Genomic DNA, 24,212 nt, shown 5'->3' with positions numbered 1-24,212 from the left:
AAATATATCCAGGTCTTTTGCGGGGTTAAGGATAACTAACAGGTTATATAATAATCAGACAGATGCTCGTTCATAGCCAACTCTGTGCTGGACAACTTCTTAACCCTTGCCCTGCCAGTCCCAATTTTTTTGTTTGGGTAACAAATTGGCATATTTTTAATTCATCGTTTTAACATACAAGAAAGATCTGGTGGATTGAAGAGATGTTTTTTTTCCATTCATTCATTGCAAATGTATTCTCTCGATTCGCCACCAGATGGCGGGAAAGCATCATTATGCTGATATTGGCTAAAATAGACGGATCTTCCTAAGTCACTTCCGGTTGAACGATCAACAACATCCTGTACTATTTTGACCCTAGTCAATAGCTTGGCTGGTCCGGATTGCTAAGCTAATGCTATATTTTTCATAACTAAGTCAAATTATCCTCAAATCAACCCCAAAAGATTGCAAAATATCACATTTTTTACAGCGACGCACATAGAGACGGCGCGCGTGCACGATAGCGCACGATCACGCGGATTTCGGCCGTTTTTTGGTAAATTACATCCAACATTAGTGATATTAGCGAAAAAATATTAATTCTTGCTCTTTTGACCCCGCGATAACTGATATTGATTGTCATTCCGTTTTTTTCCGTTAACGGGAGGTTTAGATTTTTCGATTAATTCTGTTTTTTCCGTGAATTGTAGGCCAAGGGTTAATGGTCAATTTCCACAATTTTCCTTTTGGGGACATGTTTCCACAGCTTTCACTGTAATAATATCCAGACACTATTTTCAGAATATTGTACACAGTTCACAACCTGAAAAATATCCTGTGTGTTTTGTGATCATTGTACTTTTCTTTTTTTTTTGTAAGTAATTCACACAACTTCCAATGAGTGGTGAACATATGTAATGTCATTGCCATTTACCATTTCACAGAAATTGTGGCAGAAAAGGTCTCAACCCAACTGGGCTTGAACACCTAGTAATGTTTTGCTACTCGGAGAATTGACTCAAGGGCATCAGGGTATAGACTGAATGGATGGTTCTGTATTCATGGCAACTGTTCAATGCATATACAGTACATACACACACATCACTGTCCATTGTGAATCACCATTGTTCCCCAAAAGCCTGAAAAACGTAATGGCAGTAAAAAGCATCCTGGTGTTCAACAGGTTTGAACTTTGAGCCCAGTAGTGGATGCGACTCACAAATGAGACGGCAAAGAGAGCTTGTTTGGACGGATAGAAATTCCTCTAGAAAAAACACCATACATACACAAGCTAAGATTGAACTCACAATATGCAGCATGTTACAGTACGGCTGTACAGTGTATCGTATCATAGTGCCATTATTACACAAGCTAAGATTGAACTCACATTATGCAGCATGTTTGTTTGTTTTGTTTTTGTTTTGTTTAGTTTTAGTCCCAGAGACAGTATGAAAAGTATGGAGTTCATCACAGGTAGCGTACAAAGAAAAACATATATAATATATGTTATATGTACATAAATAATGCAGGTTGGCATAGATATAGTTTGGCCTAACACACACCAAATTGCACACAAGGTAGAGACACAAAGTATTTGTACAGTATTTAGTATTTTTCGTGTGTGTGTGTGTGTGTGTGTGTGTGTGTGTGTGTGTGTGTGTGTGTGTGTGTGTGTGTGTGTGTGTGTGTGTGTGTGTGTGTGTGTGTGTTCGTTTTTCAATGTATAGTCCACTGTGTTCTCGAAGCAGCACCGGGACCCATGAAGCCAAACCTCTGGTCCACTAGAGGAACATGACATCACTGGCGGTAAAAAGAGCACTTGGACAAACCAACACATGGCGTTCTTTGCATCGGACAGCAAAGCATGTACCAGAGACGTCTGCACAACCTGTTGGCTTGTGCAGTGTGTGTGTGTGTGTGTGTGTGTGTGTGTGTGTGTGTGTGTGTGTGTGTTGGTGTTGGTGATGAATCGCTTCACCAAAGCCGCCACACACCGCAAATAAAAACATTCTCTCTCCGCAGCGTTCTGCGCTTTTTTCTCCCCCCGGCCTCTCGTTAGGAATCGCCCTCCTCGCTGCCGTACATGTCTGCCAGTCTCCTGAAGCGAGGTCCCCACTCGCTCAGGTAGTTGTAGTTCTGGTCTCCTTCGGTCGTGGCCGACTCCAGCGAGCTGAGCGACTCGGCCACGGAGCCGCTGCCCTCGTAGGCGTACGTGGCCAGCGAGTCGTAGGGTGGCGCCGTGGGGTCGGCGTCGTTGTCCTGCAGTCTCTGGCGGACGAAACACCTCATGCCCCCGTTAGTGTTGCCGCCGCCGCCGCCACCGTCTGTGCGGCGTTGCAGGGGCAGCGTCGGCGGGTAGAAGGACACCTCGGGGATGATGTCCCGCCGCTGCTTGCTCTCCTCCACGGCCTCCGGGTTGCGCAGCGTGCCGATGTCGAACGCTTGCGTGTCCTTCTCGCCGCCGCCCTCGTCGTTGTAGCTGACCACGTTGTCCCGCACGTCCTCCTTGAGGAAGAGCTTCAGCGGGTCTTCCTTCCTCTGCCGCCGCAGGGCGGTGAACAGCGCCACGATCACTGCGGGGGGGGGAGGGGAGAGGAGAGAGGAAAGAAGCTTTATTCACTGTGCATGAGTTATACTTGTTAAAGTTTGCATTTTTCAATTGAGTGCTATAGCGCCAGCCTTTGGCGTAGTTTTTCATGACCCTATTATACCATATTGCCAAATCTCGTTTAAAAAACAAAATACACTGCACTCCATGCTTGGCCCCCTAATAATAATGATGATGATCTATGTTGTTCTGCTTTGATCTGGGTAATACGTTGCTGCAATTATTATAGCATAAGCTACATTTTAAGAGATTCAGGGCATTTTGGACCCTTCAGTTAATCGAGACACGTGGCAAAGTATTCCAAAAATGGCTCTGAGAACTTTGTTTCTTCTTTTTGAAACACCTTTCTTAGTTTCTTCCTATTAACTCTTTGTGCTTATCAGAACTTCTAGGATTTAGTGTCAATTTGAACTAGATTAGGAAAGGAACATCCACTATTAAACCCCCTGGAGGTCCCATGGACTAAATCCTACAGAACAGAGCAGGTGTTGACAAATATCTCTAGACTAGGTTTTGTTTCGTATCCGTGTCACATCCTAGCACATTTGTGCTTTATCCAGTTGCATACTTCTTTATACAACAAAGAGCGCTATTTTCAGCATCCAACCAAAATGTAAAACCAGGCATAACGACGCAATCGAGGCCCGTCAAAATACTTTTTTTTCCTGACACCCTCAGAAGGCCATTCAGTATTTAAGTCCGACGTCATTTTGTAGTGCTACGTTACGTCCGGGTCCAAGTGGCACCAGCTCCCGTCCGCATCCCATTGTAAATAGAATATCTAAACGCGTGAATCTTTTTAAATTGACGTTATTTTTCAGAAAGGAAGCCATAGAGGGTTAAAATGGGTCTTAATGCTTCCAACTCGAGTAGAATTATTAATGTTTTGTACAAGTGTCCATGACAACAAAAATATATGATGTGGAGACAATAAAGACTATTATTATCATTATTATTGAAGGTGGCAACAGTCCATTTGATCGGTAAAATATTTCGGGGGATATTTACAATGTGTGCAGGCTTGAGTATGTTGAATCTAGTTTGCATTATGAGGATTTAGTTGACACAATCAAATAAAATGGTGATAGTATTCCATGTGGGACAGACGGCCTGTCACAGCCAGATTTTGGAGAGCAGCGCAGCTTTGTTGTTGCGAGGAAAGCGGTAAAATGAGACTTTCGTAGTTGTTTTCGTCTCAGATTTAGTCCGACGGAGCATCACAGTATAACTCCATGGGGACACAAAAGCGACACAAAAGTAGGACCCGGAAGTATCTCAGGAGGGGGCGCTCACGTCACGGCTAAAATACTGAAGTATCTCAGGAGGGGGCGCTCACGTCACAGCTAAAATACTGAAGTATCTCAGGAGGGGGCGCTCACGTCACAGCTAAAATACTGAAGTATCTCAGGAGGGGGCGCTCACGTCACAGCTAAAATACTGAAGTATCTCAGGAGGGGGCGCTCACGTCACAGCTAAAATACTGAAGTATCTCAGGAGGGGGCGCTCACGTCACAGCTAAAATACTGAAGTATCTCAGGAGGGGGCGCTCACGTCACAGCTAAAATACTGAAGTATCTCAGGAGGGGGCGCTCACGTCACAGCTAAAATACTGAAGTATCTCAGGAGGGGGCGCTCACGTCACAGCTAAAATACTGAAGTATCTCAGGAGGGGGCGCTCACGTCACAGCTAAAATACTGAATAGTGGTGAACCAGCGATGACCGGCTTATCTTGACTCACTGAGCAGAATGATGGCGCAGAGCAAGATGGCCACCAGGGCTCCCGTGCTGAGGCCCGCCCGGCCCGCCAGCGCCTCGGCGTTGCACAGCTTCATGTTGCCCTCGCGGTCGCACGTGCACACGCGCACGGTCAGCGTGTTGGTGCTGCTCTGCGTGGGATACTCCCCGTCGGAGATCACCACCGGCACCAGGAAGACGCTCTTCTGCAGCGTGAGGTAGCTGCTCCTCCGCGTCAGGATCCCCGCCGTGTTGTCTGGGGTTATGGAGAGAGAAACCATGTAGCTTATAGCTATGCCAACCCATTCTGACCTGAGATCAGATTCATACGAGGTTTCCGCCGGACACACACTGGTCTGATTAACCCCATTCTGACCTGAGATCAGATTCTAAAAATATCAGTCGTTCTTCGATTTTTTTCAAAAATAGCAGACCTACAAGTTCGTATCGCGCCACTCAGTGGCGCGATATGAGCTTGTAGATCTGCTATTTTTCAATAGCTAAAGCATAACATGATGCTGACACCAAAATGGGTGCCCGGTCAGAATGGGTTAAGGTTTAGTGCTGAGTTCACACAGGCAGATGCAAAGATACAGTCTACCATTCATTTTGAATGGAAACCAGCCACATGAAGATACAAAGATGCATCCGACGTTTGTAGCTGCTGCTGCTGAAGCTACCAAAAAAGTTGTGCTGGTTTCAACTTCAGATATACAAAGCTACAAATACGCTGTGTAGCATTGCATCTTTTGCATCTGCCCATGTGAGCACCTGTGCCCATAAATAAATAGTTAAATACATCAAATAAATAAAAATAAAGGAGATGTGGTTGCGGAGAGTGACTTTAGTTTTGAAGACGAAAGGGAGAGACATGCATAGTGGGGGGTATCCAGAAGGTACAGGCAGAATTAGGCCTCACTCACACCTAAGACACACTTGTGTCCTGTGTCTTCTGTGTGTCATGGCCGCCTCAATGCATTTCCAATGGGAGTCACATGGTTTGAAGACACAACCTCGTTGCATGGGGGGGAGGGCAGAAGACAGCCATGCAACAAGGCTGTGTCATTAACAGATTCTATACATAGGACATCTGAGAACGTCATAAGGATCCCGAAATATTAGTACTATTGACGTGTGAGGACGTCCTAGCGACGTCCCAGCGACGCGGGGCGAGATAATAATATTCCGAATTTTTCCTATTTTTTTTTTTGGCATTTCGCTTTTCGCTTGCCGTATGCTAACGCTCAGTGCAACTATTAGCTTGTCATTGACTCCCATGTTAGCGCGGCGGAAAGAATGACTCGTATCTCCTAATCCAAGGCGCTCTCCGTGGTGATGAATGGATCGATATGCTGGCGCTTCATTTCTGCTCCTCATCCGTCTCTCCCGCAAAATATGAACGCTTTTTGGAGCGTAAAACAATATATTAAGATGATCGGGGATGTGAGGTCCCTTTGTAAAGTCAACTTTTTTAGGCAAGCGTTTCCTGTTTCATGGCTTTCAAAGTAAAAGCGATCAGACAACTCTGGCACTCTATAGCCTTTATTTTGAAGGCACTTCCTGTACTAAATGTGTTAAACCCTGTGACTCCCATTGGAAATGGCACACAGAAGACACAGGACACAAGTGTGTCTTAGGTGTCAGTGAGGCCTTAGCGTGGTAAAGCTTATGGGGTAAAACATGTAAACAGGACTTCTTCTGGGAATATAATAATAATAAATAAAATGAGCAAACCTTTGTTATCGCGCACAGAGAAGTTAGCCTTCCCAGAGGCCTCCTGTGCTAGGCTGAAGGAAAAGCGGTGGCCCCCGACGGGCTCATCAGGATCTGAGGCACTCACTGTCTGTATTATCTGAAAGGAAGAACACACAATGTTATGCAAATGGAAGATGGAAGTGGCCATTTGGACAATCAAGAGAATAATCTGTTCATTTTTCCATCAATAGTATCACTGGTGACCATGATGGCTACTGCCTCCTCTCCTCTCCTCTCCTCTCCTCTCCTCTCCTCTCCTCTCCTCTCCTCTCCTCTCCTCTCCTCTCCTCTCCTCTCCTCTCCCCTCCCCTCCTCTCCTCTCCTCTCCTCTCCTCTCGTGGCATCAAACCAACCTGGTTAGCCTTGGCGTTCTCACAGACAAACGTCTCGTAATTGGTGGCAAACGTTGGAGCGTTGTCGTTGACATCCAGCACTCTGATGTACGCTGGCACTCTGCTCGTCAGCCGTGGGTTGTCTGGTGGAGACACGGAGAGGAGATCTTTGGACACCGTGTACTCATTTACAGTAATTACAATCACTGATAAGGATGCACTTCATGTGGGAGTGAGAATCAAAAGCAAACTAGCTAAAATTAAGTCTTGGTGATTGATGTCCCTGTACTCACTAAACACAGAGCAATGATGCAAAGATTGTATAGAATCAAATCTTCTCTTTGTGTTCAACTCTGCTAATGTTGCAACTCTTTTTTTATGCATTAACCCATTCTGACCGGGCACCTATTTTGGTGTCAGCATCATGTTATGCTTTAGCTATTTAAAAATAGCAGATCTACAAGCTCATATCGCGCCACCGAGTGGCGCGATACGAGCTTGTAGGTCTGCTATTTTTGAAAAATCGAAGAACGACTGACATTTTTTAGAATCTGATCTCAGGTCAGAATGGGTTCATCAGACCAGTGTGTGTCCGGCGGAAACCTCGTATGAATCTGATCTCAGGTCAGAATGGGTTAAGGAAAATGGGACATCACAGAGAGAAACAAGTCTCGTGAATTAGGTCAGGGATTCCCTGCAACCACCAGCATGCAGATCGGTGCCGGTACCAGAAGGTAACCCTTTTTAGCAGCCAGTCATTGACTGCCTGTCAACATCTGCGTTTTGGTCAAAATACCAGCTTCTTCCTCCTCACGCCTTTGAAACTGTTAAAACACGCTAATGTCCCAGACTTAAACAGGTCACACATTTGATTTAATTTACTCTGCAATGCCATCTGGCATGTTGTGAGTGACGTGAAAGTCACATCCAGCTGTACTGTACATCTGCATGGATTCAGATTAAGTAGAGTGTACACGCATCGTGAATCGGCGGAGTATCTTACTCATCATTGTAGCAGGAAAATACTGTGCCTAAATCAGATTTTTTTTGTTGGTCAATGGCACAGATTTCTGGCTTTCTGCTGTCTCAAGATAGCAATAGCACCAACAATGCACCTCATTTTAACCCATTCTGAACGGGCACCCATTTTGGTGTCAGCATCATGTTATGCTTTATCTATTGAAAAATAGCAGATCTACAAGCTCATATCGCGCCACCGAGTGGCGCGATACGAGCTTGTAGGTCTGCTATTTTTGAAAAATCGAAGACACTTTTAGAATCTGAACTCAGGTCAGAATGGGTTAATAATGAAAGTGTCAGGATGTAATAGACATTTTTAGAATCTGATCTCAGGTCAGAATGGGTTAAGACAAACTGAATGTGGGGGACACAAATTGAGCACAAACTACATTTGCTACCAACACAACATGGACACTACTACGTACTACGCATGACAAACTGGTCAGAAATGTGCAATGATGACACTTGCGGTGCGCTTTTGCGCTAGGGTGTACGAGAGGACCCTGAGAGTGTAAAAATAGACCTAAATGGACCCGTAAGCAGGTTGGTGTGACGCCATGAGAGAGGAGGAGGACTGCAAGGCAACGGTTACGTTGGCCAACTTTGATTCATTGAGAACACCAGAATTATTACAGCTTCCCTTTCTTTGTTTCAGAATGCATGTTATACCAGACACGGGGTCTGGCCCCTGTAATGGTCCAGCTGAGTCCATTTCTTACACTCTCAGAGTTAAATTAACACTGAGGATTGACGGTATATGTTACTGAATTCGGTGGCAATGATGGAGATGTTGTGCCAGGCGTTCTCCTCCCTGTCCAGGTCCTTGAGGAGGAACACTGACCCATTTCCTGAATGGACGTTGAACAGCCGGTCCATGTCTGTGTTCCGATCAATGGAGTACCTGCAGAACGCACGCACGCACACACACACACACACACACACACACACACACGCACGCACGCACGCACGCACGCACGCACGCACGCACGCACACACACACACACGTTGCACTGTGCCGTTTTGACGAGACAAAGACACAAGCAGAGTGGATACAACAGGTGCAACAGGGCTGTTGACATTATATCACGTGCCGTCACATGTTCATTCAATGCTGGGTTACACACACACACACACACACTGCACAAGCCAACAGCTTATCCCATTCTGACCTGAGATCAGATTCATATGAGTTTTCCGCTGGACACACACTGGTCTGATCAACCCATTCTGACCTGAGATCAGATTCTAAAAATGTCAGTTGATTTTTCAAAAAATAGCAGACCTACAAGCTCGTATCGCGCCACTCGGTGGCGCGATACGAGCTTGTAGATCTGCTATTTTTCAATAGCTAAAGCATAACATGACACCAAAATGGGTGCCCGTTCAGAATGGGTTATCCAGCGGTGTTGTTTTGGCCCTGCTACCCGGACTAGCGCGATACATCACTGTGATTAATGGAGTATACATATATGAGGAGGGGCAGCGTGAGAGGAAGTAGACCCCCCGAGGGGGAGCACGTGAACCAGCTAGGGCTCTCTGTCTGGAAGGCACCGCGCACCACCACCGCACCACTCGTCTCCTCCTCTTTGTTTCTCCTTCCTCATCTTCCCCACATCTCCTCTCCTAATTCTCTCCCTATATCGGTAGAAAGGGAGTCTACCAACGCGCCTCAAGCCTGAAACGGCTGATCCGGTGCTTCACAGGTGCAGGGACATCAAAGTTGCATAAGGAGAAGAGACTGGAGCAGCACGGACATTTAGAGCCTTTTATTTAGGTGCTCAGTATACAAAACGACTAACGTTTCGACCTTGCGGTCTTCATCAGAGTATATATATATATCGCTTTGGCTGTGCAATACCTTTTAGTCCTTTTTTAGTGCTGTTATCTAAACCAGTGGTTTTCAACTTTTTTCATATCAAGTCCCGTTAGGTATTCAACATTTCAGCCACAGACCACCATTTCACGAGGTTTAGCCTCTCAGACCCAAAACGTAGAATATCTACGATACGATTTTGTCCACAATTCCATGCTGCACTGATGTCGGTAGACACACTGGTATTAAGGGAAAACTCTTCTTCAGGAATGAAGAAGATCCCAGTGATCGAAACGTTGAATTAACCCATTCTGACGGGGCACCCATTTTGGTGTCAGCATCATGTTATGCTTTAGCTATTTAAAAATAGCAGATCTACAAGCTCATATCGCGCCACCGAGTGGCGCGATACGAGCTTGTAGGTCTGCTATTTTTGAAAAATCGAAGAACGACTGACATTTTTTAGAATCTGATCTCAGGTCAGAATGGGTTCATCAGACCAGTGTGTGTCCGGCGGAAACCTCGTATGAATCTGATCTCAGGTCAGAATGGGTTAAGGAAAATGGGACATCACAGAGAGAAACAAGTCTCGTGAATTAGGTCAGGGATTCCCTGCAACCACCAGCATGCAGATCGGTGCCGGTACCAGAAGGTAACCCTTTTTAGCAGCCAGTCATTGACTGCCTGTCAACATCTGCGTTTTGGTCAAAATACCAGCTTCTTCCTCCTCACGCCTTTGAAACTGTTAAAACACGCTAATGTCCCAGACTTAAACAGGTCACACATTTGATTTAATTTACTCTGCAATGCCATCTGGCATGTTGTGAGTGACGTGAAAGTCACATCCAGCTGTACTGTACATCTGCATGGATTCAGATTAAGTAGAGTGTACACGCATCGTGAATCGGCGGAGTATCTTACTCATCATTGTAGCAGGAAAATACTGTGCCTAAATCAGATTTTTTTTGTTGGTCAATGGCACAGATTTCTGGCTTTCTGCTGTCTCAAGATAGCAATAGCACCAACAATGCACCTCATTTTAACCCATTCTGAACGGGCACCCATTTTGGTGTCAGCATCATGTTATGCTTTATCTATTGAAAAATAGCAGATCTACAAGCTCATATCGCGCCACCGAGTGGCGCGATACGAGCTTGTAGGTCTGCTATTTTTGAAAAATCGAAGACACTTTTAGAATCTGAACTCAGGTCAGAATGGGTTAATAATGAAAGTGTCAGGATGTAATAGACATTTTTAGAATCTGATCTCAGGTCAGAATGGGTTAAGACAAACTGAATGTGGGGGACACAAATTGAGCACAAACTACATTTGCTACCAACACAACATGGACACTACTACGTACTACGCATGACAAACTGGTCAGAAATGTGCAATGATGACACTTGCGGTGCGCTTTTGCGCTAGGGTGTACGAGAGGACCCTGAGAGTGTAAAAATAGACCTAAATGGACCCGTAAGCAGGTTGGTGTGACGCCATGAGAGAGGAGGAGGACTGCAAGGCAACGGTTACGTTGGCCAACTTTGATTCATTGAGAACACCAGAATTATTACAGCTTCCCTTTCTTTGTTTCAGAATGCATGTTATACCAGACACGGGGTCTGGCCCCTGTAATGGTCCAGCTGAGTCCATTTCTTACACTCTCAGAGTTAAATTAACACTGAGGATTGACGGTATATGTTACTGAATTCGGTGGCAATGATGGAGATGTTGTGCCAGGCGTTCTCCTCCCTGTCCAGGTCCTTGAGGAGGAACACTGACCCATTTCCTGAATGGACGTTGAACAGCCGGTCCATGTCTGTGTTCCGATCAATGGAGTACCTGCAGAACGCACGCACGCACACACACACACACACACACACACACACACACGCACGCACGCACGCACGCACGCACGCACGCACGCACGCACACACACACACACGTTGCACTGTGCCGTTTTGACGAGACAAAGACACAAGCAGAGTGGATACAACAGGTGCAACAGGGCTGTTGACATTATATCACGTGCCGTCACATGTTCATTCAATGCTGGGTTACACACACACACACACACACTGCACAAGCCAACAGCTTATCCCATTCTGACCTGAGATCAGATTCATATGAGTTTTCCGCTGGACACACACTGGTCTGATCAACCCATTCTGACCTGAGATCAGATTCTAAAAATGTCAGTTGATTTTTCAAAAAATAGCAGACCTACAAGCTCGTATCGCGCCACTCGGTGGCGCGATACGAGCTTGTAGATCTGCTATTTTTCAATAGCTAAAGCATAACATGACACCAAAATGGGTGCCCGTTCAGAATGGGTTATCCAGCGGTGTTGTTTTGGCCCTGCTACCCGGACTAGCGCGATACATCACTGTGATTAATGGAGTATACATATATGAGGAGGGGCAGCGTGAGAGGAAGTAGACCCCCCGAGGGGGAGCACGTGAACCAGCTAGGGCTCTCTGTCTGGAAGGCACCGCGCACCACCACCGCACCACTCGTCTCCTCCTCTTTGTTTCTCCTTCCTCATCTTCCCCACATCTCCTCTCCTAATTCTCTCCCTATATCGGTAGAAAGGGAGTCTACCAACGCGCCTCAAGCCTGAAACGGCTGATCCGGTGCTTCACAGGTGCAGGGACATCAAAGTTGCATAAGGAGAAGAGACTGGAGCAGCACGGACATTTAGAGCCTTTTATTTAGGTGCTCAGTATACAAAACGACTAACGTTTCGACCTTGCGGTCTTCATCAGAGTATATATATATATCGCTTTGGCTGTGCAATACCTTTTAGTCCTTTTTTAGTGCTGTTATCTAAACCAGTGGTTTTCAACTTTTTTCATATCAAGTCCCGTTAGGTATTCAACATTTCAGCCACAGACCACCATTTCACGAGGTTTAGCCTCTCAGACCCAAAACGTAGAATATCTACGATACGATTTTGTCCACAATTCCATGCTGCACTGATGTCGGTAGACACACTGGTATTAAGGGAAAACTCTTCTTCAGGAATGAAGAAGATCCCAGTGATCGAAACGTTGAATTAACCCATTCTGACCGGGCACCCATTTTGGTGTCAGCATCATGTTATGCTTTAGCTATTTAAAAATAGCAGATCTACAAGCTCATATCGCGCCACCGAGTGGCGCGATACGAGCTTGTAGGTCTGCTATTTTTGAAAAAAATCGAAGAACAACTGACATTTTTAGAATCTGATCTCAGGTCAGAATGGGTTAATAAACCAGTGGAGCTGAGTTTTCCCATAGCAGTGTTGCAGACTCTATTTCTTTCTCCTGTACTGCCATTTTGTCCAGCACCTGGGCCAGAGTGGATGTGCATGCCCTATGACCTTTGCATTGATGTCGGTACCATAGGAGAGATAACAGGCAGACGGTCAAAATAACAATTCTTCTACACTCACTATTGTGTAGACTTCTTGTCAATTAAGTAATACAGATGTTTTGTTTTGTGGCTTTCGCCTTTATTGGAGGGACAGACAGTAAGTAGGCTGACAGGAAATGGGGAGAGAGATGGGGGGGGGGGGTGACATGCAGTAAAGGCTGTCGGGATCGGGAGTCGAACCCGCGGCACACTGCCAGACTGGATTACCAGCCAAGGTGCCTGGACCGCTGAGCCACGGCCCAGGCCTGTAATAATATACAGTAGATGTTTAACAATAATTTAACTCTTGAGAAAATTAAACCAAATGGATCCATAAAGGGATCATTTAGCTGGGGACCACCTGGAACCCCCTCAAGGACCACTGGTGGTCCCCGGACCACTGGTTGAAAACCACTGATCTGAACATACAACATGCCTGGTCCTGGTCCTCACCTAGCCTGAGCTAACGTGTTAGGTTTCTGGTCTAGAGGGGCGGGTAGCGGCTCAGATTTGCGCACGCCCTGATTGGATCTCATCGATCTGTCCGTCACCCCCGGCCCCTCCTCTCCCCCCTAGTGCAGCGCTACGTCACATCATTTGGAGCGACGCCCACCCGGAAGGGTTGACTCCCACTTTTTGACCAGAGCGGCCAATGCGTTCCTCCAGGCTTTACATTTTTGCACCAACAAAAATGAAAGCCTGGTACCGAGGCTACCCCTCACCTAACCCTGACACCTCGCCAATGCCTCCTCTCTGACACTGATTGCAATTAACAGTCGCCACAGTGCTCCCTAATTGCTTTCCTAATAATATAATAGTAATTTAGCCAGCTGGACTAACACCTCTCATCTCATCTCCCCACCCCGTCCTCTCCTCTCCTGTTCCCATGCCTCGTCTCCTCTCCTCTCCTGTTCCCATGCCTCGTCTCCTCGTCTCCTCTCCTCCCCCCCCCCCCCCCCACCACACTGCTGCTCTCAGCAGGGAGGTGGTCTTGTTGTGAGGACGGTCGGTAGGAGGTCCTGTCAGTGGGGTTTAGGGGCAAAAGGTCGGTAATCAATGGGTGGTACCGCAGGTGCTATACCTAACCGGCAGGGACACAGTGTCCTAGAGAGAGGGGGGGAGGGTGTGTGTGTGTGTGTGTGTGTGTGTGTGTGTGTGTGTGTGTGTGTGTGTGTGTGTGCGTGTGCGTGTGCGTGTGTGTGTGCGTGTGCGTGCTCGTGTGGGCACCTGGATAGACTGCAGAGTCAGAACCCACTGCCTGAAAACCCACCATCCCTGCTGTCTGGCTCTGTACTCTGTACCACAACTTTGACTCTGTAGAATCTGTGCACGCACGCACGCACACGCACACGCACACGCACACGCACACAACCATAGCCTCTGTCAAGACATATTGTCTTATCTACTCTTGTTTGGATCTCGCTGTGGTGACAACTATACTATAGTGACTGTGGCAAACATTGAAGGGAAACAAACCAAGGGCCTTTCTCATTTCTCACTTTGTACATCCTCAATAGACTCATGGTCTCCTGGAGGTGGCATACCCGTTTGGGGTTCTGTTTCCCATGGTTTCGCTTGATTGGTGCAGCCAAGCGAAACTATGGGAAAGTGAACCGGGAACCTGACTGAATGCTTCTCTGTGGCCCCGTCTCTCTCTCTCTCTCTCTCTCTCTCTCTCTCTCTCTCTCCCCCCCCCCCACACTTCTGGGTTTCAGAAATTACGTCATGTGGCAGCCAAGTCTATGGAAAAAACAGCAGCCCCCCCGAAAAACAAAGACATTTGCTGCTATACCGTATGTGCTGTGTGGGTTTTGCAGAGTGCTTGAATTAGATGCAGGATGAACACTTTTCCCTACCCCTCGGGGTTGTTTCCCACGCCTACCTGACGGGGCTGCGGTTGCTGTCCGGGTCGGAGGCGCCGACCGACCCGATGGGCGTGTTGGCCGCGGCGTCCTCCTTGACCTCCATGACGTAGCTGCTGCGCTGGAAGGCGGGCGGCTCGTCCACGTCCTCCACCAGCACCTTGACGCTGGCCTCGTCCCTGAAGAGAACCGCGGAGAGGAAGCGAGGGTCCAGGTGAAGGTTCTCCACCTGGACACGCACCGTGTACTGCTTCTTCTTCTCAAAGTCCAGAGGCTGAGGGAGCACACGGGGCACAGTGGTCTAAGTACAGTACAGTACAGTACAGTACAGTACAGTATGGGGCACAGTGGTGATTACGTTGACTAAACACTACGACGAAAACACTTCGACTAACTTTTTTCACTGATGAAAAATGAATAGAAAACAAAGCTATGACGACTAAAACTAAGACAAAATATTATTAAGGTAATACAGTCTAGGTGAAGTTGGGCCCAAATACATGGACCTCTATGGAGATATGGGGGTTTTTTTGGGCCCAATGACAGCGCCACAACAGGCCATTATATGAACTTGAGGAAGTCCCGATTTCCTTAGTGGCTTCACAAAATATCTATCTGACTGCCCCCCCCCCCTGGTTGCACTTTGAAAATAGCTGATCTACAAGCTCATATTCTGAGTACAGCGTAAAATCTGGCATTTGAAAACTTGTGGATCGGGGCATTCTGCATGCTGCGTACTTTTGTACTTTCACTCAAGTACATTTTGAATTCCGGATTTTTATACTTACAACAGGGATACTTTCTACATGGTGGAATTGATACTTTTACTTGTGGGTATATTTTTGCACCTCTGCACACACACAGTACGCCACAGTAGATACGGATGAGAATGTGTGTGTAAATGTTTGCACAGTGAGCAGTACAGAACCAGCCCTCCAACCCCGTCGGGTCGTAGGGTCCGTTCTAGTACCACAAGTGTCTTGAATTTCTAACAAGGACCATCGGGTGATGTTGTGTAGCTAACCTCACGCTTTGGGTATAGCAGAAACAGAATTAGTTCTGCAGACCAGTGTTGGGCAACAAGTTACTCCGGAGGAGTATAATATCTTATTACAGATACTTACAGTTACTTATTTATTACTCATTTAACCCATTCTGACCGGGCACCCATTTTGGTGTTGGCATCATGTTATGCTTTAGCTATTGAAAAATAGCAGATCTACAAGCTCATATCGCGCCACCGAGTGGCGCGATACGAGCTTGTAGGTCTGCTATTTTTGAAAAATCGAAGAGCGACTGACATTTTTTAGAATCTGATCTCAGGTCAGAATGGGTTCATCAGACCAGTGTGTGTCCGGCGGAAACCTCGTATGAATCTGATCTCAGGTCAGAATGGGTTAAAATTGGATTACTTATTGACGGTCAGGGCGTCTTACTGGTATTATATAACGACTATCTTTTTAACATTTTGTTCTCAGTTGATCACAGTAAGCATTTTTCACTGGAGGCACACAGTGGGTGGAGACAGATGCAGGGTTGACCACTGACAGGATGCCATCGATAACAACTTACTATGAACCATCGATTTGTGTGCCTGTCTTGTGTTAACCCATTCTGAACGGGCACCCATTTTGGTGTCAGCATCATGTTATGCTTTAGCTATTGAAAAATAGCAGATCTACAAGCTCATATCGCGCCACCGAGTGGCGCGATACGAGCTTGTAGGTCTGCTATTTTTGAAAAAATCGAAGAGCGACTGACATTTCTAGAATCCGATCTCAGGTCAGAATGGGTTATAATCCCATCCCATATATATATATAGATATAGATATTCCACTGTTACTTTCTTAGTTTACGCATGTTTCATGATAAATACTTTTATGTGATGTATTCCCATGCTTTTGTTCTTGCTTAAATGTAAGTCGCTCTGGATTAAGAGCGTCTGCTAAATGCCTAAATTGTAAATTGTAATCAGACCAGTGTGTGTCCAGTGGAAACCTCATATGAATCTGATCTCAGGTCAGAATGTGTTAATGCCGACGGACTGCGTGATGTCTAAAGTGGAATAATGTTGCCTAGAAAGTGTCAGGATGGGGTCTGTCCGTGACAAGCCCATTTATGTAGGAAGTCCAAAACAGAGGCACATGCTCACTACCCACCCTCTGTTCTCAGCCCCGCTCCCTCCACTCGACCACAGAACCTACCGCAGCTACAAGAGGCAATTACTTCTACTCAGTGAAGGCTTGATGGGTGGCGATCGATTGAGAGCCTGTGGCGTACGTGAGCGCTTGATGAAGCAACTGTCAGATACTGTTGAATACATCAAACGCGCCGCGCCACAGTGCACACACTGCTGGGTGGATGCTGTGGATCCATACTGGCCATCAGTACCTCTGAGGGTCTATGGTGGGCGTGGAGGGAAGAATGAGGGGAAGAACCGCCCGAGGCTTTTACAACTGTCAACTTTGGCCTGCATTTGAATGTTGTTCCCAGAGGGTCAAAACTAAAGTTACATTCAGGTGATGTGTGTCAATCATTTTACTTACAGTCCAATGCAGTTCACTCTTTCCACTGGATTGCTGACTATTATGGAACGCTTACATGCAGCGGTGGTCGGTCAGTATATTTACTGTATACGCCCGTAGTTCTTGTACAATCTCACAACAATCTATTGCTTAACCCATTCAGCATCATGTTATGCTTTAGCTATTGAAAAATAGCAGATCTACAAGCTCATATCGCGCCACCGAGTGGCGCGATACGAGCTTGTAGGTCTGCTATTTTTGAAAAATCAAAGAACGACTGACATTTTTTAGAATCTGATCTCAGGTCAGAATGGGTTAATCAGACCAGTGTGTGTCCAGTGGAAACCTCGTATGAATCTGATCTCAGGTCAGAATGGGTTAATAATATTATTGACAAATAATGACATGCCCAAAATCGGGATTCCTGGTTGAAAGTGGATAAAAGCCAGTTTTGGTGTTGTTGGGATAGGCCTACCTCCAAAGTAAATAGACAAGACATGTTGGGCCTCACCAAGGTACATAACTTCCACTGCATAAGGAGAAGAGACGGACATTTAGAGCCTTTTATTAGGTGCTAAAGTATACAAAGAGAAAGACTAACGTTTCAGCCTTGTGGTCTTCAGTCTCTTCTCCTTATGCAACTCATGTCCTTATTGTACCTGTGAAGCACCGGATCAGCCGTTTCAGGCTTGAGGCGCGTTGGTAGACTCCCTTTGTTCTTCTACATAACTTCCACATTTTATTACCCCAGACTGTATCATCAGTGCTGGAAAGTAAACTAAGTGCATTTACTACTACTGTAATTTGGTGGGATTTGTACTTTACTTGAGTATTTCCGCAATGCTCTTACTTCTACTCCACTACATCTCAGACCCAAATATTGTACTTTTACTCCATTACGGTTGATTTGAAAATGTTAGTTACTTTGTAGATTTTGATTAATATTACAAAACATGCATTAACAAATTCAGCCCATACACTTCAGCCATTTGAAAAATAGCAGATCTACCGGCTATTTTCAAGAGTTTTATACATTTGAAATGGGACATTATGCATAATACTGCATGCAGAATATAGATCTATCTATCTAGTATATATCTATTAAAGCACCGAAAAATGACTGTCACTCTGTCTGTCTGTAACCTATACCTTCCTTATATTAACCTGACTCTGGCGGACATCATTTGCTGTTCATATATTCAGAACGGGTAAGGACTAGTTTCTATAATGCAGTATTGATACCACTTCTTCCACCACTGTGTATCACCACAGGTTGGTTGCTTATCCCATTCTGACCTGAGATCAGATTCATACGAGGTTCCCGCCGGACACACACTGGTCTGATTAACCCATTCTGACCTGAGATCAGATTCTAAAAATGTCAGTCGCTCTTCGATTTTTCAAAAATAGCAGACCTACAAGCTCGTATCGCGCCACTCGGTGGCGCGATATGAGCTTGTAGATCTGCTATTTTTCAATAGCTAAAGCATAACATGATGCCAACACCAAAATGGGTGCCCGGTCAGAATGGGTTATGGTGGCCTTCCCCAAACCCAGCTACAGCGCTCTGACCTTCCTCAGCGTGATGACACCCTCCTGGGTGCTCTTATTGGTGTGAATGTCCAACACCGCGGGGCCCTCGCTGCCCAGGATCTTGTACTCCATCTCTGCGTTCTGGCCAATGTCCGCGTCCACGGCTCGGATGACTCCCACCACGGAGCCCACCTCTGCTGACTCCGGGACTCTGAACTCATGCATGGCTGGAATATGAGAGAGAGAGAGAGAGAGAGAGAGAGAGAGAGAGAGTCAGAGAGAGAGAGAGAGAGAGTCAGAGAGAGTGTAGCAAAAGCGTAAACTGGGCAGTAGAAGACCTCAATATATTTAACCTCTGGAAAAACGCTGAGAAAACGCTTTTCATTTTGTTTGATAGGTTCCATTAACTTGAACAATGCCCGTCTCCAGGCAGTCAGAAGGTGTGAACTTCACTGCTTGGCGGAGAAAGGGTGAGAATTTTTCCGTTTGGCGGAAACGTAGAGAAAATGAACAGCCATAAATGGTATGTGTATACGTAGATAAAATGTCATATTTAGAAAATGTTTCAGATGAAAAACAAAACAGAGATGATACAAAAATATGTGGCATGAATTTTCAGGCAATTTCTTCTTCTTCTTCGATTTAATATTTTTTATGCTAGATGATTTCCAGTTTTTCCCGCACAGTGATATAAATTGATGGCTGCCTGTCGGGCTGGAGCGTCCTCTCCTGTATCTCGCATGCTTACATAACCCATTCTGACCTGAGATCAGATTCATACAAGGTTTCCGCCGGACACACACACTGGTCTGATGAACCCATTCTGACCTGAGATCAGATTCTAAAAATGTCAGTCGCTCTTCGATTTTTCAAAAATAGCAGACCTACAAGCTCGTATCGCGCCACTCGGTGGCGCGATATGAGCTTGTAGATCTGCTATTTTTCAATAGCTAAAGCATAACATGATGCCAACACCAAAATGGGTGCCCGGTCAGAATGGGATAAATAGCCTCTTGGCATGTTGGAGGAGCGGCGATGGATGATACACACACAGCCCGTGGAGACAACCAAACACTGACACGCTAACAAAACACGCTGACAGTGTTTTGGCAAAGCTTGAGTCGGCAGTTCTTTCTTGGTAACAGGTGCACGCACACGCACAGAGACTGCATAACATAGACATACACAAAGCACTCTTGTGTGCGCGAGTGAGTCCAGTGTGCACATAATACTAACACACACACACCATAGCTTTCCTCAACCCAGAAAGTATTGGCTGGAGAGAGGAGAGGAGGCCGGGACTCAGGAGAGGCATCACTCCGGCAGACAATGATATCTCTCTCTGACACCCCGCCTCCTCTGGGTGTGCCCTTAACCCATTCTGACCGCCGGGCACCCATTTTGGTGTCGGCATCATGTTGTGCTTTAGCTATTGAAAAATAGCAGATCTACAAGCTCATATCGCGCCACCGAGTGGCGCGATACGAGCTTGTAGGTCTGCTATTTTTTGAAAAATCGAACGACTGACATTTTTTAGAATCTGATCTCAGGTCAGAATGGGTCAATCAGACCAGTGTGTGTCCAGTGGAAAACTCGTATGAATCTGATCTCAGGTCAGAATGGGTTAAAATACCCGTGCATTCTCTCTCTCACTTTCCCCTGTCTTCAAGCGACACCCCTCTGTCACACATCCCCCTATCCCACCCCTCTGTCACACATCCCCCTATCCCACCACCCCTCTGTCACACATCCCCCTATCCCACCCCTCTGTCACACATCCCCCTATCCCACCACCCCTCTGTCACACATCCCCCTATCCCACCACCCCTCTGTCACACATCCCCCTATCCCACCACCCCTCTGTCACACATCCCCCTATCCCACCCCTCTGTCACACATCCCCCTATCCCACCCCTCTGTCACACATCCCCCTATCCCACCACCCCTCTGTCACACATCCCCCTATCCCACCACCCCTCTGTCACACATCCCCCTATCCCACCACCCCTCTGTCACACATCCCCCTATCCCACCCCTCTGTCACACATCCCCCTATCCCACCCCTCTGTCACACATCCCCCTATCCCACCACCCCTCTGTCACACATCCCCCTATCCTACCCCTCTGTCACACATCCCCCTATCCCACCCCTCTGTCACACATCCCCCTATCCCACCCCTCTGTCACACATCCCCCTATCCCACCCCTCTGTCACACATCCCCCTATCCCACCCCTCTGTCACACATCCCCCTATCCCACCACCCCTCTGTCACACATCCCCCTATCCCACCCCTCTGTCACACATCCCCCTATCCCACCCCTCTGTCACACATCCCCCTATCCCACCCCTCTGTCACACATCCCCCTATCCCACCCCTCTGTCACACATCCCCCTATCCCACCACCCCTCTGTCACACATCCCCCTACCCCACCCCTCTGTCACACATCCCCCTATCCCACCCCTCTGTCACACATCCCCCTATCCCACCCCTCTGTCACACATCCCCCTATCCCTCTGTCACACATCCCCCTATCCCACCACCCCTCTGTCACACATCCCCCTATCCCACCCCTCTGTCACACATCCCCCTATCCCACCCCTCTGTCACACATCCCCCTATCCCACCACCCCTCTGTCACACATCCCCCTATCCCACCCCTCTGTCACACATCCCCCTATCCCACCCCTCTGTCACACATCCCCCTATCCCACCACCCCTCTGTCACACATCCCCCTATCCTACCCCTCTGTCACACATCCCCCTATCCTACCCCTCTGTCACACATCCCCCTATCCTACCCCTCTGTCACACATCCCCCTATCCCACCCCTCTGTCACACATCCCCCTATCCCACCACCCCTCTGTCACACATCCCCCTATCCCACCCCTCTGTCACACATCCCCCTATCCCACCACCCCTCTGTCACACATCCCCCTATCCCACCCCTCTGTCACACATCCCCCTATCCTATCCCATGTATTTCGCTCTCCGTCACAGGCAGGCTTCTGCCACACGCTTGCCTCCTGTATCTATCTTTTCTTCTTATGCATGAACCAGTCACCCCCTGCCCCTCCCACCGACACTGCCTCTCCCCCCATCCATCCACCATGTCACTGTTGTATCCCTTTCTTCTCCCCCTTTATCTGTCGTGCATTCTCTCTCTCTCTCTCTCTCTCTCTCTCCCTCTCCCCCCTTGTCCATGGGTGGTGGAAGGCTGGGATAACAGTGTTTGTATCCCTGCTGTGGGGAGAGATTAATGGGGAACAGACAGTGTTTGGTCGTGTGTTTATTATTTTTTCTTTTGCAACAGATTTTTTGTTTGTTTTTGTCCATTTCCCTACACACTACCACACATGCACGCATACACACAAACACATATTATATACATGTTTACATATACAGTACAGCACACATGTACTGTGTGCAGTGAGGTGCACATGTGATCAAGTGGCCGGCCTAGTGGTTAAGTAGTCATTTAAAAATGTTCAAATAATTGTATAGTGGAGGAAAAGTACAATATTTGCCTCTAAGATGTAGTGTAGTGAAAGTAAAAGTATTGGAAATTGGAAATACTCAACTCAAGTATCGATACATCAAAATTGTACTTAAGTAAATCAGCGAGGGCTCCAGAAAAGTGTGACTGGGGGTGCTATGGGGGGGGCTGGCTATTTAGAGGGGGGCGGGTAATGAATTAATTTTGGTTTACATAGAATTCAGTCAATTGGGCTTGTTTTGAGTAATTTGAGTAAATGCAGCCTACTTACTCCACCACTGGTTAGACGTGCTATGGAACATGGCGGCGTGACCGACATTGGCGGCGGCCTCCACTGACACCAGAGATCGTTTTTTTCAGTGCTACAATTAGATGCAGTGCCAGTTTCGTCCTCACTCTGCGAAGCAGATGGGCGAAGGTTTTGTTCACTTTGTCTTTCTGTCAGAGATCGGTGAACGCCGCGGGGACAGAGAGGAATGGGACCGCTACTACGCCAGGAGTTGTGCGATGGCTATCCCGGGGATCAGTTGGAGGCTTGGAGTCCCGGTGGGGAGGACACGTAAGCGTGGGAAGAGAGCGCTTAGGTGAGAGCTAATCCCAGCAAACGGGCAATTCCCACGGCCCTGTTAGCGCAAACGTGGGAATGCCATCCATCTTTGGAGATGGCTGCAGCGTGGAGTAAGACTGTTAACGGATCAGATATTGGACTCTGGAGTCGGGCTAACACTAGACATTGACATTGACAGTCATCATCGGGTAGACTCAACGGAGGAAAGGAGACGTGGCTGTTAAAACGACCAAATTATGGTTGGTGAGGGGTGCGTTAAAATGACCGGATTAAGGTTGGTGAGGGGTGCGTTAAAACGACCGGATTAAGGTTGGTGAGGGGTGCGTTAAAATGACCGGATTAAGGTTGGTGAGGGGTGCGTTAAAATGACCGGATTAAGGTTGGTGAGGGGTGCGTTAAAACGACCAAATTATGGTTGGTGAGGGGTGCGTTAAAATGACCGGATTAAGGTTGGTGAGGGGTGCGTTAAAACGACCGGATTAAGGTTGGTGAGGGGTGCGTTAAAATGACCGGATTAAGGTTGGTGAGGGGTGCGTTAAAATGACCGGATTAAGGTTGGTGAGGGGTGCGTTAAAATGACCGGATTAAGGTTGGTGAGGGGTGCGTTATGACGACCGGATTAAGGTTGGTGAGGGGTGCGTTAAAACGACCGGATTAAGGTTGGTGAGGGGTGCGTTATGACGACCGGATTAAGGTTGGTGAGGGGTGCGTTATGACGACCGGATTAAGGTTGGTGAGGGGTGCGTTAAAATGACCGGATTAAGGTTGGTGAGGGGTGCGTTATGACGACCGGATTAAGGTTGGTGAGGGGTGCGTTATGACGACCGGATTAAGGTTGGTTAGGGGTGCGTTAAAACGACCGGATTAAGGTTGGTGAGGGGTGTGTTAAAACGACCGGATTAAGGTTGGTGAGGGGTGCGTTAAAATGACCGGATTAAGGTTGGTGAGGGGTGCGTTAAAATGACCAGATTAAGGTTGGTGAGGGGTGCGTTAAAATGACCGGATTAAGGTTGGTGAGGGGTGCGTTAAAATGACCGGATTAAGGTTGGTGAGGGGTGCGTTAAAACGACCGAATTAAGGTTGGTGAGGGGTGCGTTAAAATGACCGGATTAAGGTTGGTGAGGGGTGCGTTAAAACGACCGAATTAAGGTTGGTGAGGGGTGCGTTAAAATGACCGGATTAAGGTTGGTGAGGGGTGCGTTAAAACGACCGGATTAAGGTTGGTGAGGGGTGTGTTAAAACGACCGGATTAAGGTTGGTGAGGGGTGTGTTAAAACGACCGGATTAAGGTTGGTGAGGGGTGCGTTAAAACGACCGGATTAAGGTTGGTGAGGGGTGCGTTAAAACGACCGGATTAAGGTTGGTGAGGGGTGCGTTAAAACGACCGAATTATGGTTGGTGAGGGGTGCGTTAAGACGACCGAATTAAGGTTGGTGAGGGGTGCGTTAAAACGACCGGATTAAGGTTGGTGAGGGGTGCGTTAAAACGACCGGATTAAGGTTGGTGAGGGGTCCGTTAAAACGACCGGATAAAGGTTGGTGAGGGGTGCGTTAAAATGACCGGATTAAGGTTGGTGAGGGGTGCGTTAAAA

General features: G+C 47.2%; 1 protein-coding gene across 1 annotated transcript in view; it reads right to left on the bottom strand.

Moving 5' to 3' along the window:
- Nucleotides 1-2,037: 2,037 nt before the first annotated feature.
- The window catches only part of LOC310867694 (cadherin-6-like), a gene marked incomplete at both ends in the record, with an annotated part of 46,665 nt that continues 24,490 nt past the window's right edge, over nt 2,038-24,212 (bottom strand). The window contains 7 exons of the mRNA XM_083777813.1: nt 2,038-2,555; nt 4,330-4,581; nt 6,060-6,177; nt 6,434-6,555; nt 8,197-8,333; nt 14,518-14,771; nt 18,595-18,782. Of these exons, the coding sequence (XP_083633939.1) occupies nt 2,038-2,555; nt 4,330-4,581; nt 6,060-6,177; nt 6,434-6,555; nt 8,197-8,333; nt 14,518-14,771; nt 18,595-18,782 (1,589 nt within the window). The remainder of the gene's footprint in view (nt 2,556-4,329; nt 4,582-6,059; nt 6,178-6,433; nt 6,556-8,196; nt 8,334-14,517; nt 14,772-18,594; nt 18,783-24,212) is intronic.

Source organism: Protomyctophum parallelum, assembly GCF_964188405.1.
Source record: "Protomyctophum parallelum genome assembly, chromosome: 12".
NCBI lineage: Eukaryota > Metazoa > Chordata > Actinopteri > Myctophiformes > Myctophidae > Protomyctophum > Protomyctophum parallelum.
This window is presented reverse-complemented; position numbering and strand designations above follow the sequence as displayed.